Source organism: Lepisosteus platostomus, chromosome 13 (genome assembly GCF_059453375.1).
Source record: "Lepisosteus platostomus isolate fLepPlt1 chromosome 13, fLepPlt1.hap1, whole genome shotgun sequence".
Classification (NCBI taxonomy): Eukaryota; Metazoa; Chordata; class Actinopteri; order Semionotiformes; family Lepisosteidae; genus Lepisosteus; species Lepisosteus platostomus.
Window position 1 is genome coordinate 31575645 of NC_142623.1, and position 19344 is coordinate 31594988.

General features: G+C 47.5%; 1 protein-coding gene across 10 annotated transcripts in view; it reads left to right on the forward strand.

The window, feature by feature from the left end:
* Nucleotides 1-19344, forward strand: part of ablim3 (actin binding LIM protein family, member 3) — a 119461-nt gene that overhangs the window by 9997 nt on the left and 90120 nt on the right. For 9 of the 10 annotated variants that reach the window (XR_015926111.1, XR_015926108.1, XR_015926110.1 and 6 more), the window contains exon 2: nt 13151-13291. Coding sequence is in view for 1 of the 10 variants with exons in the window: in XM_088604171.1 (XP_088460297.1) it covers nt 13151-13291 (141 nt within the window). In the remaining 9 variants the exon portion in view is untranslated. The remainder of the gene's footprint in view (nt 1-13150; nt 13292-19344) is intronic. The other variant, XR_015926109.1, reaches the window with a different exon arrangement.

Below are 19344 nucleotides of genomic sequence, written 5' to 3' on the forward strand. Positions count from 1 at the left end.
TGCTGTTGTGACTGCTAGGGGTGTTTGATCTCCTTGTGAAATTCCAGTCCAGTAAAGTCCCGGTTATCCCTGCTCCTACCTGTGCTGACCCCAAATTCCAGGAGTCGTGCTGCTTTAACATGTTTCTGGGTACGATCCTCGTTGAAAAACATCTCAGGCCAGCCAACGGCTTGAGACTGTGGTGGCGAAACAAGACTCGGGCAGCTCTGTTACTGCCAAGACGGACTGAATCCGGAGATTCTGCAGGAAAAAGCGTGATTCTGGAGAGCCAGCTCTTCCCTGCGATTTCCTTCCCCTTCTGGGAAGAGTTTGGTCAGAGCTCCAAATTGTACTCACAGGCCGTTCGTTACCTTGCTTTGATCATTGCCATCCCTGCCGGCTCTACAACACACATCTGGGGCGTCTGTCCGTGTGGAGCCTGCATGTTCTCCCTGTGTTTGTGTGGGTGTCCTCCGGCTGCCCCGGTTTCCTCCCACAATCCATAAACATGCTGGCAGGTTGAATAGCTTCTGGGACAATTGGCCCTGGTGTGATTGTCTGTGTGCGTGCCTTGCGATGGACGTCCAGTCCGGGGCGTACCCTGCCTTGTGCCCGTTGCTGGCCAGGATGAGCTGCAGCTCCACCTCTACCCTGAATTGGATCACACGGATAGAAACTGGATGGATAGATTAGACCAAGGTAGGTCCACAAGAAATAACATGACAGGGATCAACATCCCTGCCCAGCTTCTACAAGCCCACAGCATCAAACAGTGGACCCTGGTTATGGATCAGAATCCGTCCAGCCGGGTCGTGACGTGGGCCACAAACCTCCTGCACCCCCCCGGTGTGATTTGACCGGGAAAGAGTCTCACACAGGTGTCGGGGTCGTTGTTCAGGGCTCGTCGTGTACCCATGAGTCATGCGGAGTGTGAGCGTTGTTGACGTGTGTCAACGCACACAGAGGGAGGAATGTGGAACAGTGTCAGCCAGGGTGCACCGCTGCCAAGAGCTGATCGAAAGGCCGTCTATCTGAACTCCATTTTCACACACAGACAAACTCCCTTTAAACATGGTGGACTTTCTGTTGGAATGCCTGTGTTCCCGAAGTGTGATGTCAGACATAATTAGCTGCACGCTGTCATTAATCAGCTGGAAGACCGTCTTTTAAAAACACGCACACCTTCTTCTCATGAGCCTCGGTTGCCCTTCACTTCAGAGTGATCCAGTTCTGGATCTGGATGACTGTGTGTCGTTGGGTTTAAGTGGTCCACTTTCACGGCTTTTCCCAGATTGTAAGGTGCTGGTGATTTAAAGAGTCTTTCAAGAGACTTGGAAATGGGACTGACCAACGCTACAATGCAACACTTCAGTGTGCGGCGTTTGTGCACTCCTGAGAGTAATGTCTTTGTGTAACAGCCATGATATCCCGATTGAAACAGGCGCAGTGGGGCGTCCCTTCCCCCAGCCGAGCGGCTCACAGAAACCAACATCTTGAGTGGGAATGTTGAGATCTGAGTGGGAGCAGCACCTCAGAAGAAGCGTGGCACGGAATCAGGAAGTATACAAGCCGGCTGACGGAGCTTTTTCCCCAACCTGTCTGAGGAACCTGGGACGTGTCGCCCCTCCTCCTCCTTCCCGACACTCTGGAGGAACTGGCACAGCAGGATGAGCCAGCTGTCAGAAGGTGTGAAAACACATCGCTGGATTCGGGAAACACCGCCAGGAAGTGCTGATCAACATCACCCACAAAAAAAACCACCGCATGAAAATGACTGCTCTGCGTGATCTGAGCTCAGTTGCTCCAGACACTGCGAGTGCGCAGCAGAGGGACCCCAGAAGCTGTCTCACCTCTTTATTTGTTACAGGATTTATTTTTTCTCCATAGTTTTTTTTTTCAGTTAATACATTACAGATTTTCTCATACAGTAGATGCATTAAATTGACTGAGAGAGCCCTTAAGATTCCTTTGTTGCACACAGTCAAAGTCAGCCACACTCAATAAATCCCTTCTGCTACAAAGAAGTATCCGCGGTAATCCCTCTGTGCCGAGCACTCTCAGCAGTCATCAGTTTTTATTTGTTGGCAGGCAGGGCTCCGAGAACTCCCTCCTTCACGCAGTGCGCCCATTCCAAATTCCACAGCAGGACAGGAATTTCATATCGCGGTCATCATCGCTTGACTCTCCTTTGCCCGTCCGGGTTTTGGGACTCAAACTCGTCTTTCTCGCGATCAGTCTTCCCGTATTGGGCGGATGCCAACTGTGACGTCCGGACTTGCACCCCGGCTCTGAAGCAAGGGAGATGATCTGACAGAGTGATCCCCCAGAGAGAGAATGCGAGACAACGCCCTTTAAAACATTCTCAGATATTTTGCATGCCTGGGCCTCTGTGAGCAGGGCTGGTTCACTCAGTACGCTGTACTGCACCAGGCTGAGACACCTGAGACACGATCAGGAGTTGCAGTGTTTGTTACCAGTTATCAATTTCCCTCTGCCAGTGTTTTCTTAACTTTTACTGTTATTGATAAGACTTAGTTTGGGAGAGAAGAAACCCATCTAGTCGTTTAGTTTTAATCATTAATCTACGCTCACAATCTTCACAAACATGACCAAAACAGCTCAGGGTAAACTGTACAGGAGTCAGCATGAGGTGTTGTGACAGCTCATCCGTGTCATTTCTCAATCAGAGCTGATCAACTCCCTGTCAGATTATTTCTCAACTCTAACATCAGCTGTTCCTCCACACGCCCACAGAGCTGAAGACCGGTCTGTGTACCGGAGCCCACAGATCTGTCAGCTCAGCACAGACAGGCTGCAGTCTCAGTGGAAGATCAGCACAGACTGGTGCTTCTGTATAAACAGGGGGTCACTGAGTTAAAAGAGCAGCACAGGGCAGTAAGACTGCGGCTTTTGCACAGTGTTGTACCTACAGATATTTCTAATTGTGCACAGAGTCTGGGGTTCCCTTTCTATTCATAGCTCGTATGCTCAGCATATCCCTGAAATCTGACCCCATCCTTTAGCCCAGTCAGGGACCTATTGCAGTGCACTAGGATGCACAGTAGCCCCAGTCAAAACCACTACCCCTGCACTTGACTGTTTATACCCCATGTTCCTGTCGCCTCTCGACTGCTGCCGCAGCCCTGTCCTCCCTGTCAGGCCTAATCCCACATTATCCTTTGAGATACCAGCCATCCTCGCCAGCTCAAGAACCCGTTCAAATTAGCAGTGGGTTTAGGGCTCGCATGTTGTTGTGGTCTTTCCACGCGGTGGTGTGTCATCACTCTGGCTGGGGGTCCCTGGGGTCGCAGGCAGAAGACGTGGCGGCTTCTAAAACACAAAGTCTACAGGAGGAAGCTCCTGCCAAAAGAGAGGGATCCCAGGACGCTGGTGAGCAGTCCCTCGCTGTTCGAGCGCACACGCACATGTGCCCCTGTCGCATTTGCGTGCACAGCACATTTTTCTGCCCCAGGGTCTTCAGCAGATTCTTCTTCTTTCATCTCGCGCTGCACGTGTCCCTCTCTCGTTTTCCACATTCAGAGGGAGCCCAGGAGAAATTCGGCGCCCCTGCGCTGTCCATCAGTGCACGTTTTTGTGTTTGTCAGAAATATTCCCTGTAAGCGCTTTCAGTGTCCATCAGTGCACGTTTTTGTGTTTGTCAGGAATATTCCCTGTAAGTGCTTTCATGCTGCGCACTGGATTTGTTTTCGGCAGGAGAGGTTTGTGGGGTTTCCTGTACAGAATGATAGAGCAGCAGTCCAGAGTGAGTGTTTGTCATTTTCCTGACAGGAAAGCCAGGAGGGAACTTGATCCTAGACTATTGTTATCTATAATCCCACGCTGTTGTCACAGATGTGGCTCAGATGCTGTACAATCCCTATTCCAGTCAAGGCACTGGGATTCCAATCCCTACTCCAGTCAAGGCACTATGATTCCAATCCCTATTCCAGTCAAGGCACAGGGGAGTCCAATCCCTACTCCAGTCAAGGCACCGGGATTCTGACCCCTATTCCAGTCAAGGCACTGGGATTCTGATCCCTATTTCAGTCAAGGCACTAGGGAGTCCAATCCCTACTCCAGTCAAGGCACTGGGATTCTGATCCCTATTCCAGTCAAGGCACTGGGATTCTGATCCCTATTCCAGTCAAGGCACTGGGATTCCAATCCCTACTCCAGTCAAGTCACTGGGATTCCAATCCCTATTCCAATCACGGCACTAAGGAACTCAGTACTGGGCACTTGTCTTGATGGCACCGCTGGGCAACTCTGAGGCGCAGATTCGGTTCTCACTCACCATTCATAAAATGACAAAAGATTTTGTGTGTGTGTACAGTGTGCCCGAGCCTTCTCTCTTGTAATTTGGTGGAGGATAATCATTTTGACTACAACAAAGCAGAAGCAAAAATTATTTTTTATCTTATTTCATGACTGAAAAGAAATTGCAGTGTTTGTGGTGTGAAACATGGCTCTATTAATCCTAGTAAAAGGAGTTATCAGACTGTCCGTCATTGCTTTGAGCATGCAAAGAATCGATGGCTATGCACACTAGACAGTTTATTCTTTTCTTAGCCAGACCCAACCTCCTATCTCCCTGATTGCAGTGAAAAGGTCAGCTTTAGAGCATTTAAAAGTACTTTCTAGACAGTCATAGCAGTGACTTGAGGGCTGATGTTTTTGTAACCAAAAGAAAAGCTTAGACCTTATTCTGGAGTGACCTCGTGTCTGGACCTAAAAGCCCTGGTGTTTTTCCCAGATGGGATTGCGCGTTCCCGCAGTCGTCGATGTGGTGCTCGGAGAGGGGAATCTATAGCTGCCGAAGGTGCTCCTCGGGCACAGATCCTTCTTCCCCGGATTAAAGTCTAATGGGATTATTCTGCATAATTAGATTACCCCTTAGCCCACTGCCAGTAGTTCTGGAACTATGAGCTGGAATGCCATTTGCAAGCGTGGAAAGGCTTTGGAAAATGACTGAAAGAAAGAAGAGGGACAAGGGGAGAGAGGTGTCTTACTCCAAGGAGAGAGCCAGGGATGTATTAGACCACAGAATTGCCTGGCCCATGGCAGGTAAAGATGCCCTGTATGTTTTAGCAGTATGTACTGCAGTTTGAGTTTAATTTGTTTTTATGTCAATCTCAATATGAAGTGGGAAAAATGCCTTATAGTTAAAATAAGCAGCTTGGAGATCAGGAAGTAAAGACAGGTCTTTTGCCTGTTAGAAAAAGATATTAGAGAGCTTTTGAGTCATACTCTTTGGTTTTCATCCTAAGTGCTTCTCACACAATAGGGGATCCACTTAATCCCCACTGAAGTGCCGAACCACCTGAGTGCATCTGCAGAACCACGACACACAGATCAGGGGAGGAGAGAGAAACTGTACAAGACCAGAGTGGGGTTCAGTCCTCCTGCAGCCCCACAGCACACAGATCAGGGGAGGAGAGAGATACTGTACAAGACCAGAGTGGGGTTCAGTCCTCCTGCAGCCCCACGACACACAGATCAGGGGAGGAGAGAGAAACTGCTTCATCAGCTGAATTAAGCTGTGATGTCAGAGAGGACAGGTCAGGGGATGAAGGTCACTGTTATCACAAGAAGGTTTTGCTGTCAACAGAAACGACAGGATGCAGGATGCAGATAAATCAGACTGGAACAGAAAAACCTGACAGGAGGCAAGAGAGATGCAAGTGAAGTTCATGTTGGGACATCTTCAGATTCTCTTGGGATCAGAGGAAGCCCTGAATTATAGATGATTACGAAATCCCACTTGATCTCAGCAGGCAAGGCCTTTTAAAGCAGCTAGGAGAGAAAGCATCCCTCCTGATGCCTGCGTGTGTTTGACCGTGTGCTCTCGTTAAGAAAGAAACAGAGGTTGCTGTTTTTTCCTGTCCTGACAGTGAGAGTGTGGACCCTGTGGGCACGTGCCTTTCTCTGAAGACCGTTCCAGCAGTCTCTGCCCTGGTCCTGCCTGGAGACCAGACAGAATGTTTATTGATTTTGTGCTTTGCTCTGCTCAGCATCCTCTGAGGAGGGAGTTACAGCATATTCCTGGCAGGAAGAATTATTAGACTGTAAAGACTGGAAATCAGCACCTAAACAGCAAGTATCCTGGGTTCATTGCCAAGTGTTATTTTGTGCACAGATTTCTCATTAGAGTCATGACCCTCTCGCCAGCTCAGTTGTGTGTGGTTTTTTCATCTTTGTGTAATACAGAAACTACCCACTCTTACATCCATTTTCTAAAAGCTTTATCCAGTACAGGGCTGGGGGGGATGGTTTATGCAGGCAGAGCAATGGGTGTAAATTAGGTTTTTAGGTAATTAGGTAAATTAGTTAGACCCTTGATGGGACGCTAGTCCATCACAGGGTGGACATACACAGAGACTCTCACACCAGGGCCAGTTAAACTCCAATTAACCTATCGGTATGTCTTTGGACTGTGGGAGGAAAACAGTGCACCCAGAGGAACCCCACGCAAACTTGGGGAGAACATGCAAACTCCACATAGACAGCACCCCAGGTCTGGAATTCAACCCAGGGCCCCAGCACAGCAAGGCAGCAATTTCAACCGCTGTGCCACTGTGCCGCCCAACAGGCAAGACGAGAAAGACAAAAAAAAACCAATGCAAAATTATCACCTAGAAATAGAAGTTAACAGCTTGGAAGAAAAAAATGACATATTGAAATTCAGAAAGCACCATTCGAAATCCTCCCAGACTGTGCGCTTGCGGTGTGCTCGGATGTGTAGGTAAGCTCTGCTTCATCCTCGCAGATGCATTTTGCTTTCCCAGTGTGACTCGCACCCGTAGCACCGTGAGACTCACAGCTTAGTCAGCACATTGAAGATCAGGCCCATTAAAATGCTGAGGAAGAAAGGGCCTGTGACATCATTCTGAGCCATACGAGCGAGTTAAGGCTCAATACAGAGTCTCCTGCCACCCCTGCAGCTAGACAGTATGGTCCCGAGATGGGATTATTAAAGCACCTGAATTTCTCCACCAAGCAGGATGTTATAAGCTCCCGGAGAACGGTTCTCTTTAATAAGACTGCTGTGTTTTTCTTTTCTTGTCTGCGATAGTGGATCTTTTAGTTCCATTGACAAGTTTTGAAAGCAGTGTGGGCCTCATCTTCTGATGCAGCTAATGCAACGTTTCAGAACTTTGATGCGGGCTCTACCAAGAAAAGGTTCATTTTCTGTATGCGTGCCACTCTATTACAATTAGCTTCACAAGGCCACCTGTCCGAAATCAGGATTTTAATTATTTTCCTGATGTGATTCTGGGTGGTTTGTTGTCTAATCTCTTGCACTGACACCGTGGCCTTAATTAGAGAGCGTTCGACTAAGCAGACAGCTTGAAACAGCATGGTTACTGTCAGCAGTTACCTTCAGTGTCCTTAAGAAATGAATCCAGTACAGCAATACTGGAAATGCTTTAAGGTGTGTGGCAAGCAGAGGATATTTCTTGTATAGCCGTGAAATATCTGCAGCTCGGAGCCACTCAGACACACAGAAATGGTGGAGTTATAACCTGGGACTATCATTATCATATGGAAAAGAGCTTCTGCTTATTCTGAATCACAAATGTCCAATTACTTACTCTTTGGCTAGAAATGCCTTTTTTGATCTTTTTCCTCCGTGTCAAAGCAAGCCTGGAGATTTTGTGAAAATGCTGGGGGGCCTGGACCTGATTGCTTCTCCAGTTGGCGTGGGACCTGGTTTTGATATCTCGTTATCAGCAGAGGGTGCCCCGCTGTATTTAAGCACAGTGCATGGAAAAATGGCCTCTGTCTCATGTCTCCTCTGCTATTTTAATTGCTCTGATATGGTCATAGAACAGGGATGGGCAACTCCAGTCCTACAGTGGCTACAGGGTCCTCTGTTTCTTGTTCCAGTTTGTTCTGAATGACGTCATCGCCGTTATTACGTGGATAAGAAGCCAGACCCCTTGTGCTTTCAGGTCTTCATCAGTTGCTAGTTGAAACACACCTGTAGGACCAGCAGGACTGAAGATAGATAGATAGATAGATAGATAGATAGATAGATAGATACTTTATTGATCCCGTGAGGGAAATTGCAGTGCAACAGCAGCTTAACACACACAACACAGCCACAGTGTAACGAATTATATAATAATAGTACAATACATACAATACAATACAAGAGTTACTCACAGTCCGGACACACAAGAGGAAACTAGAACAGAACAGTACACAGAAAATCGTATCACACGTATGAATATAAATATAGATGTAACCATAGATATAAATATAAATATAAATGTATTGCACAGGTCCCTGGCATATATTGCACAAAAGTGGTTGTAAACGGGAAAAAGAAAAAGAAAAAGAAAGAGAACAGATGTAGCAGTAGATGTGTATATGCGTTTAGTCCATAAACAGGTCACTGTCGCTGTTGCCTCTGCCAAGACGCAAGGTGGATGCGTTGTACAGTCTTATGGCAGACGGCAAGAATGACCTCCTGTAGCGCTCCCTGTCGCACCGTGGATGGATCAGTCTATTGCTGAACGTGCTCTTCATTCCTGCAAGCCTGTCATAGAGGGGATGGGAGAGGTTGTCCATGATGGCCTCTAGTTTGGACATCATTCTCCTCTCAGCCACTACCTCCAAGGGGTCCAGGTCAGACCCAATGACAGAGCTTGCTCTCCTGATGAGCTTGTTCAGCCTTTTGGAATCTACTGCTCTAATCCCAGAGCCCCAGCACACCACTGCGTAGAAAATGGCACTCGCTACCACCGACTGATAAAACATGTGTAGCATCTTACTACACACATTGAAGGACCTGAGCCTCCTCAAGAAGTAAAGTCGGCTCTGTCCGTTCTTATAGATGGCCTCGATGTTCTTAGACCATTCCAGTCTATCGTCGATGTGCACTCCCAGGTACTTGTACGAGTCCACCATCTCCACGCCACTCCCATGGATGTAGACAGGAGTAGGTTTGACCTTTTTCCTCCTGAAATCTACCACCAGTTCCTTTGTCTTTGTAACATTCAGTTCCAAGTGGTTCACCCCACACCACTCCACAAAGCTGCTGACCAGTCCTCTGTACTCCTCCTCCTGCTCACCCTTGATACATCCAACAATTGCAGAGTCATCTGAGAACTTTTGCAGGTGGCATGACTTTGAGTTGTACTTAAAGTCCGAAGTATAGAGGGTGAAGAGGAATGGAGAAAGAACTGTCCCTTGAGGTGCCCCTGTGTTACTCACTACCAGTTCAGACACACAGTTCTGAAGTCTCACAGACTGTGGTCTGCCCGTCAGGTAGTCAGTGATCCACGAGGTCATGGAGGCATCGACTTGCATCTCCTCCAGCTTCCTCCTTAGCAGTAAGGGCTGGATGGTATTGAAGGCACTGGAGAAGTCGAAAAACATGATCCTTACAGTGCTGCCAGCCCTGTCCAGGTGCAGCATGTAGATGATCGCATCCTCCACACCAACACTGGGCTGGTAGGTAAACTGTAGGGTGTCCAGTGATGAGCTGACCAGGGGTCTCAGGTGGGATAAGACCAGCCTCTCCAGTGTCTTCATGATGTGAGAAGTCAGTGCAACTGGTCTGTAGTCGTTGAGGACAGAGGGGCGCCCTTTCTTTGGTACCGGGACCAGGCATGATGTCTTCCAGAGCACCGGGACTCTCTCCAAGCGCAGGCTCAGGTTGAACAGTCGCTGGAGCACTCCGCTCAGCTGATCAGCACAGGCCCTCAGAACTCTGGGACAGATGTTATCTGGTCCTGTGGCCTTACCCTCGTGCAGCCTCTTCAGCTCCTTCTTCACCTGGTCAGCTGTGATGGTCAGCCTGGCCCGGGGGATGATGCTCATAGTGCTTTCAGTGCTGGAGGTGTTAATGGCGGAGGTGTTGGAGAGTGGCAGCTGTGGGGGATGGGTGGGTGAGCAGCCGTCGGGGGTTGTAGCTGTAGGCGGCCATGTTTGTGGGGGGATCTTATCTAATCTTAGGGGCAGGTGGATGGATAATGGAACACTTTTCAGGGCTATGGCATCTTTTCAGAGCCACTGCTGCTGGGAATTCTGGGAATGAAAATGAATCAGACTCCCAGTTCCTGTTTTTTTGGATATGTAGCAGTTTAAATACCTTAACATTTGGTTCGTGGTACAGTAATGCTGAACATAATGTGACGAAGAGAAAACCTGTTGGTAATAGCGTTTATCAGTTCTTCTTCCGTTAAAACTTACCATTAAGAGCACAGAAAGGGAACAGTTACCAAGTCACGCTCTTAGTTTAAACAAATCAGTGGCAACAAAAGCCCTGACTCTAACTGCCTCCTTTCAGCGTTTTTATTACAGGTCTATAATCATTTATTTGCTGATAATTACATGAAGTTCTGTTAATAATCAGGGAGTTCATTCCGTTCTTAAAATAGGTTGTATGTGATGTTCAGGCTTCTTTAATGATATTAATGAATATATATAAAGTTCAACAGCAGCAGGTTACAATGTGAATTTGCGGATTTAAACTTTTATGTTTCAGTTACAGATAAGATGATGTGTTAGGAGAGAATATTTTTTCTGTAATACTAAATCGCGTTTTTAGTTTAAATACACAAGGGGCCACAAAAAAAGCACTGAAACTAACTACTGTATCTCCTCTCAATATTTTTACATTACAGTTACGGTGATCACATTCTTGTATCCCTGGCAATCATAATACATAAACTAACTTTGATTTTCTGTACACAAAAGGGAAAATAAGAATAATTGACAAACAGCCAGAGCTAATAAAAATTCCTTCCCTCACCAGCGTTCCGATCAATAAATAGGCAGATCGATGGACAGTTGTAAATGGTAAAGCAAGTTACGTTCCTGCATCTTCTTCCCCACGAGAGAAGGCTTGACAAAAAGAAATGCTTCCCAGCAGCCCCAGCAGAAGGAACTGTCCATTTTCATTTATTATTCATGCGTTTCAGCAGGCAGCCCCGGTAGGCTGGCAGTGTGTACCTGAGGCCTTTCGTTAAGGTTTCCAGAATGGGTATTGAAGTGACTCTCGCCAGGCCTTAACAGCAGCCATAGCGCCTCAGATGTTCTTTTAGTTTCAGTCTATGAACAGGCTTTTCTCTCTCTCTCTCTTTCTAATCCCTTATTTCTAAAAAAAAGCATTTCGTTTTGATGAGCAGATGGATGAAAGCTGGGGTGGGCAAGCCCTGTGCTGGAGGGCCTGTTGGTGTGTTTGCAGGTCTTCCTGGTCTCCCTCAAGCAGCAGCACCTGAAGAGCTGGGAGAGCTTGATAAATAGGAACAATTAAGCCAATAATGAGCCCATCTTGGGTAAGAGCCGGGTTGGAATGAAAACCTGCACCGGCACTCCGGGACCAGGATTGCCCACCCCTGGCTGAAAGCATGCACAGCTGATAGATGCTGTAAGAACCGGGTGTGAATGAAAACCTGCACCGGCTCTCTGGGACCAGGATTGCCCACCCCTGGCTGAAAGCATACACAGCTGACAGATACTATAGAGAGGCTGAAGTAAACAGTGAATCCTATCAGTGAGGATGTGTTTATGAAGCAATGCTATACTTTGCTGTACTTTCTGAAAAGGAAAGTCCTGGCAGCTTAGCACTGCCTGCCTGCCTTATAGACGTTTGTTTAATAAGGCTGAGAGTCTGACTGGGAAACAGACTCTGCTTTTCTGGGCAGGAAGGCCAAGGAGATGTATGGGTAAAGCCCACAATGTCATCTTTTACTTCAAATGCTTCCCTGATCAAAGATACAAATACACTTCATAAACATTTTAATAAACATTGACGATCCTGTTCTGAGGCAGATATTTAAGAGGTTCAGTACTGAAGTAGTTCAGGTAGGGAGCTGTGTCAGCATGCGCAGGCTGCAGAGGAACAAGTAAAGGTGTATTCCAGGCTGAAAAGAGAAGAAAAGAAACACGACATTTCGGCGAAGGAGGCCCCACAGCTGAAACGTGTTTCTTTTCTTCTTGTGGCTTGTGGAAAGCTTGTTGCTCACTCCCACCGCCCTTTGCGTAAATACGTTGTGGTTCTGACACAAATAATAAGTCTTGACACAGGATCTGCCAGAGGGATAAGCACATCAGGAGTGTGTATTGGGGAGTCAGGGATAAGAAGCTTGTCCCAGGCTCGTCTTCAGGGACACAACTCAGGAATGTGTATAGGGGAGACAGGAGTACAATACATATCTTCTTTACATTATGTAGCTATAATGTATCTGTTTATGACCACTGTACAGGCTTAGGCTTGAAAAATGAACTAAGTGCAAAAAACAGGGAGAAACACATGACGTCCCACCCTGCTCTCCTGGTGACGCCTCATGTCTGACGCACGTTGCTGGTGTAGACTGCAGCTGTAGTGTCAAAAGCACAGTTTGTGTAGATCTGTGATAGCTGCTACAACTTTGAAATCCTGGACTCAAACAAAACAGACATATCTGATAAAAGGAAGCTGCACCGGACAAAAGCTGTGGACAACGTTTAGAACAGAAATACTGTACATGTGTGAGACTATTCCTTTAGAATCTGTCCAAGGTGGAGTCTTACAGAGTGCCACATCTGGGTCGAAATTCTGGCTGTGCGTGATGAGTTGGATGGGGTTTGATACTGACACCCAGAATGAACCTCCACACATTTTGCGGAAAAAAAAAATGTTGCAAAAAGTTGTGGCAGCGCTGAGCCTTCTCAAGTGTTCTCAAGGCACGAAAACGCCACAGGCCAGCCTGAAGAGGTAACACACGGATGTCAGAAATCAGCTATTCCTGGAATGCAGCGTACTGTGAGTCAGCTTGGGTCTGTATAGGAACAAATATTAAGAAGATTTTCTCTAGGTGATGACTCTTAGGAACAGCACTGCTGTAGGAATGTTTTCAAATGAAGCAGTCATTTTCTCCTGTTTGCCCTATAGATGTTTGCGAATTATGGAAGCCACCTAAATATTGTCAATCCGTCTTTGGGAATCTCTATCGTACTATACACAGACATTTCATGTGTAAAATTGACTTTACCATTTTTATGACAAAAGGCTCACATTCTAAGATGGCTGCACTCCTGCTGACGCATTGCAAAAGTATTTTATTTCTATGAATGTCTTCATTGTAATGGGTGGGCAAAGGAATGATAGTTGCAGCTGGGTTATTTCATGATTCCGATTTTTAATTGCTTTTCTCCTGTCCTCCTTGTGCTTCTTCAGCAGCGCCCTATCAACAGAGCTCGTACAGCGGAGGCCGCAGCACCTCGGCCATTCACTGCTTCCGCTGCCGAGACGTGTGTAAGGGGGAGGTGGTGAGGGTGCAGAATGTCCACTTCCACGTCAAGTGTTTCACCTGCCAAGGTAGGACCCCTGGTTTCTTTCCTGTGGCACTAGAATTGTCATACTGTACCTCAGTGTGCCAGGCAGGACCCCTGGCCGCTTTCTTATGGCACTAGAATGGTCATGACTCTGCATGCAGGTAGGACGCCTGGCCCCTTTCCTGTGATACTAACATGGCCATGGCTACATACAGGTAGGACACCTGGCCCCTTTCCTATGGCACTAACATGGCCATGACTACATATCAGTAGGACCCCTGGCCCCTTTCCTATGGCACTAACATGGTCATGTCTACATACAGGTAGGACACCTGGCCCCTTTCCTATGGCACTAACATGGTCATGTCTACATACAGGTAGGACCCCTGGCCCCTTTCCTGTGACACTAACATGGTCATGTCTACATACAGGTAGGACGCCTGGCCCCTTTCCTGTGATACTAACATGGCCATGGCTACATACAGGTAGGACACCTGGCCCCTTTCCTATGGCACTAACATGGCCATGACTACATATCAGTAGGACCCCTGGCCCCTTTCCTGTGACACTAACATGGTCATGTCTACATACAGGTAGGACCCCTGGCCCCTTTCCTGTGACACTAACATGGTCATGTCTACATACAGGTAGGACCCCTGGTCCCTTTCCTGTGACACTAGAATAGTCCTGACTCTATGTGCCAGGCAGGATCCCTTGCTCTTTTCCTATGGCACTAGAATGGTTATGAGTGCCTACAGGTAAGACCCCTGGGCCAATTCCTGGTTCACTAGAATGGTCATGACTACATACAGGTAGGACCCGTGGCCTCTTTTATTTTGCATTAGCATGGTCATGACTCTACATGCTAGGTAGGACACCTGCCCCCTTTCCTGTGGCACTAGAATGGTCATGATTCAGCTTCAGGTTGTCGTTGGCTCCCTGTGCTCTGGTATTTGGTCAGCGAGATGCTGCTGGGGTTGGATCAGCTTTATTTGGCCAGGGTTCACTTGGCTCTCAGCTTAGCAGTAATCCTGCCAGACGCCTGCAAGCTTTCAGCAACATCACAGAGAGATTTTGTAGCATTTAATATTCATACACTTGGTCATTCCCACACCAGTTAATGGCATATACAGATGCAGAGAAGTGATTGTAATCAATTTCCGAAACAATATACAGTATGATTCAGACCAGGTCAATCAATTCAAGCAGTAATGCCCAATTTCCTGTCCATTGTGTTTATCTTGTTTGTGGCAAATGCTTCACTCTTCTAGTTAAGACTACTGATTCTCCTTTCATTGAGGCAGCAGTTTCCTTTTAATAGACTCCCGAGTCCTTACATTAGCCCAGGTATCCAAGGTCAGCTTCTGCACTAATTGTTCTTAATTAATTGGGGATTTGTCGTGGGTTTAAAACGGTTCAGCTGTTCAACTTCTTTGCACTTTCAGAACCAGGAGCAGCAGCTTAGTGAGGACTGTATGTATTAGGAGGACAGAGAGGCAGAATAAAAGAGACTCAAAGGATTAGAAAGGTGAAGGTCGGGTTTGTGATTTGACAAAAAAAAGAACAGCACTGATTTCCTTCATTCGTGCGATATCACACATCATAAAATCTTGTAATAGATTTAAGTGGCACAGGATATGTGTGCAAATAAATGGGCATGATGATGAAGCTGCTGGTGTTACTGTAGCTTGGCAGTTTCCTCTTGCACGCTGCCTCTGTGAGTTTCTCTGTGAGTGCACGGCGTATGGGTGTCTGCTGTATGCCAATTTTGTCCCAGTGGGGAAAGCTGCAGCCTCCTGGACTCTATCTATCTGGACAAGATAGAAAAACGATGATGGGCATCTGGAGGCTGTATAACAGGTCTAGACAAACTGGTTTTAAAAAATGACATTGGTATTCCACGCTCCGAAGAGTTGGCACAACGTGAGCAGAGATTGAATCCCTAACGTCCGGAAGATGTCTTTTGGTCAAAAATGGCTTTTGGGCCCGAGAGCAGCCATCCTATTGGTCCTTGTAAAACAGATGTGCTTTTTTCATTTAGTGCCACTAATGACAACATTAATCATCTGCAGATCCCCTGACTCTCTCCAAGAATGAGTCGCATAACAAGTGTGCGCCAGGGGAAAGGTTTTGTAGTTTTTTTCTCTCTATCTCTCTGAACGGTATTTAACTCCCCAGCATCAGGCGTAAAGAAACATGCGCCGTGCCCACTGTGTGTTTTGAAACAAATGGGTGGTAAGGAAGCTCTTTAAAAGCACAAGTTGTTCGGGCTGCAAAGCATGACGAGGAGAACTCCTAGTCTGTGTTTTATTCCTGAGGAGGACTCGTCCCCATTGAAAAGGCTCCACCTCTGCCCGCCCCTCTCTGGAATCGGCAGCCTCCGTTCACACACGTGTTTTGCTGTGTTGCATGAGAGGGTTGCTGTGGCAACCCTGCGAAGGGGCATCCTCCCCTGGGTGGTGGCTATTCTCAGCAACACATTCCAGACAGCAGCCAATGGGAACTCCTCCTGCCGGGCTCCGAAAACGGGGGGGGTCCGTGTCCTTCCCACTATTGTGACATCATGAGCTCCTTGGCGAGATGAAGCCCAGAGCGCCAGCGGCAGAGCTTAAGAGAAGTCACACGGTCTCTCCCCCTCGCTGCCTCGTTCTGCCACCCTTCACGCCCTCCTCTCCGCAGGAGGTAAAACTGGCAGATTCTAAAGGAGGGGGGCACGGAGAAACACCTGGGCTCTCTTTCAGAGGCCTGTGCGGTTTGCTGGCGGCACCATGTCACTTGCAGTATGTCCTTCATGTCCAGTATGTCTGTTAGGCTGGTTCCCACAATGCATTGTGGGATGGGTGTCCTTCCCACTATGGTGACATCATGAGCTCCTTGACGGGATGGAGCCCAGAGCCCCAGCAGCAGAACCTAACAGAAGTCCCCTCCGCTTTGCCAATGTGGAGGAAACAGCACACCGCTTGACTGCAGGCGCTTGCTGTTTCCAGGGTCGCTTGGTGCCCGGGGCCTCAGCTGGTCACTATCGGACCCGCATCTGTGACAGGGCTCACGCACTGAGCCGGTTCCAGAAGTGACGTCACCCCTCTGAAACCTAGACAGCTCAGAGCCGCGCTATAGACACGGATCCCGTCTTTCCGCATGGCGGAGTTGTCCGCTGTCCAATGCTCGTCAGCCATCATTAGACACACTCCCTGGCTGTCTCAAGCGAGAAGACAGCACTAATGGGAAGCTGTCAATGGGTTATACAGGGGTTCACGGCAGACCAATTCAATGCTCTTGAACTTGCTCTTGAACTTACGTCTGCAACGGAGCGGGCCAGGAAATGAAAACTGCTGATTGCGGTCTGTTGTTGTTGGGCCACACCTGTCAGAGCCCTGGTCTGTGAAATCATAGTAATAATAATTCCTTACACTTATATAGCGCTTTTCTGGACACTCCATTCAAAGCACTTTACAGGTAATGGGGACTCCCCTCCACCACCACCAGTGTGCAGCCCCACCTGGATGATGCGACAGCAGCCGTAGTGCGCCAGAACACTCACCACATACCAGCTAATAGTGGGGAGGAGAGCAGAGTAATGAAGCCAATTCATAGATGGGAATTATTAGGAGGCCATGATTGGTAAGGGCCAATAGGAAATTTGGCCAGGACGCCGGGGTTACACCCTTACTCTTTTCTACAAACGCCCAGGGATTTTTAATGACCTCAGAGTCAGGACCTCGGTTTTACATCTCATCTGAAGGATGGCGCCTGTTTACAGTATAGTGTCCCCGTCACTATACTGGGGCATTCGGACCCACACAGACCACATGGTGAGCGCCCCCTGCTGGCCCCACTAACACCTCTTCCAGCAGCAACCTTAGTTTTTCCCAGGAGGTCTCCCATCCAGGTACTGACCAGGCTCACACCTGCTGAGCTTCAGTGGGGCTGCCAGCTGTGAGTTGCAGAGTGATATGGAACACCAGCTGTGTGGATTTACTGATTTATGCTATTCATTCATTTCTCTAAAGTCCTTGATTTCTCCTATTCACAAAGAACATAAGAAAGCTTACAAATGAAAGGAGGCCAGTCGGTCGCTCAGGCCCTTTAAGAAGTTAGTAGTTAATTAAGTTACAGTAAGTACCTCATCTACCCATCACGTGAAAGAAATCAGCTTCTTCCCAAATTACTGAAGAATAAAACTGACTGAGAGTCGTATTGCAGCATGAGCAATTATTGATGGCACATTTTTTCTGTAGAACAGAATTTCTCTGCAGCGTGTGAGAGGCAACAGGAGGGAGGAGAACAGGAAGTTTCATCACAATGGGCTTCCAGAACAAAAATATCTGACTGTTAAGGAAATAAGTTGAATTTTAAAGTCAACAGTGTGAGCTACCTGTGACTGTCGGTACATTCTGTGCTAGGAACTTCACTCAAAACTCTTAAAGCACTTTACACAGGAAATGCGTATGCATTAAATTGTAATGTTCTCTTTGACTTTTTTTCTCAAATAATAGTGCAGAGCTTTGTGTTCTGGAAGATTCTTTCCATTGTGTCCAAAGAATACATTTGCTGTCTGGAAAAAAAAAAAACTTTTTCTGTGGTATGTATTGTGTGAATTTGTGCACACTCTGCAGAATGAGTTCTGTTATCAGTATCTAAATAGGCGAAGTAGAATGAGGTTTTATTCCCTCGAAAAATACAGGAAAGGTCTGTTGAGTCTCTTTTTATTTCTTAAACTGGATATTATATTGAACTTGGCTCCACATTTGTAGTCCCCAGCAGCTGGTTTTTGATGGGTTAATTAAATTAAATGAGACTGATTGTAACGAACAGTTCTTTCTGACCCTATGCGGACGACACGATCCAGGGAAAAGTGAGGAAACACTAGGAAAAAGATCGTGCTGGAATATGGGGATGAAAACAGGGGGGGCATGTCCAAAGTGCGCAGGTGTCAAGTGGAGTGAGTCCGGGGCAAACAATCCAAAAACACAAGAATAAATCTAGGCCAGGTGATCCATCCAACAAGGGATTAAAAACATGAACCGGGTCGGAACCGGCGGGAGGGGAATGGGAACAGAGATTAAAACCTTAGCGGGACCAGGCGCTTCCAGGCGCTTCCAGGTCCCGGACTCGCACGATACAGAGATCAGATGCAGAGCCCGGATGACAACAGCGCCTGGCTTTTAAGGTGGACTGGGAACAGGGGACAGGTGCACATAATCAAGTCTGAAGTGAAAGGGCCGGAGCACCCTTAAGGAGGAGGGACTATAATCGTGACACTGATTGGGTTCTTGTTTCAGATCAGGGGTTACAGATTCCTGGACTCTGATCTAGCTGAGCTCCAAGTTAGTTCATTGACCACTTAATAGAAGACACTGTTACTGAAATATTGGCATTTGAATTACAGCACACTGGTTAGGAACTCAGCTGTTAGAACACAGACAGGGTTTCCACTTCTGATCTGTTGTAAGTCGCTTAAAATCACCAGTTTCTGAGCAGATACAAATCTTGACAAAATTCCAGTTGCGCAATCTATCTGCGCACTGAAGTATTCATTTTAGCACCTGATTGCTCATCAAGGACAAACACCAGGGGGTGTGGATTCTGAGGACTGGAATGGGGAAGCTCATTTCTAGGGCCGTGTTCACATACTGTATGTACACACACACACGCACTTTCAGGCATACACGCTATGCACATCGGTGCGCGCACACAGTCACAAGCACACTGGCACACGCTCGCACACACACATACTGCACACACACACGCACACACATGCAGACGTGCACCCAAGCAAGCTCACCAGCAAAGTGCGCAGTCACAAGCACGCCAGCACGCTTGCACACACACATACACACACGCACGCACACACATGTACACCCAAGCATGCACGCTGGCACACATGCGCAGTCACAAGCTTGCCAGCACACTTGCACATACACATACTGTACACACTCATGCTCACAAATACAGGAGACAGCAGGTGGCTGCCTGGGGTATCGGGTGGCTCTGTTCTGGAGAAATCCAGTGCGCGTTGCTCTTCTGTCCGTTGCAGGACACAAACAATGGGCCTGTTGTGAAAGGTGCATGCCTGCAGACACTGCAGTTTCAACC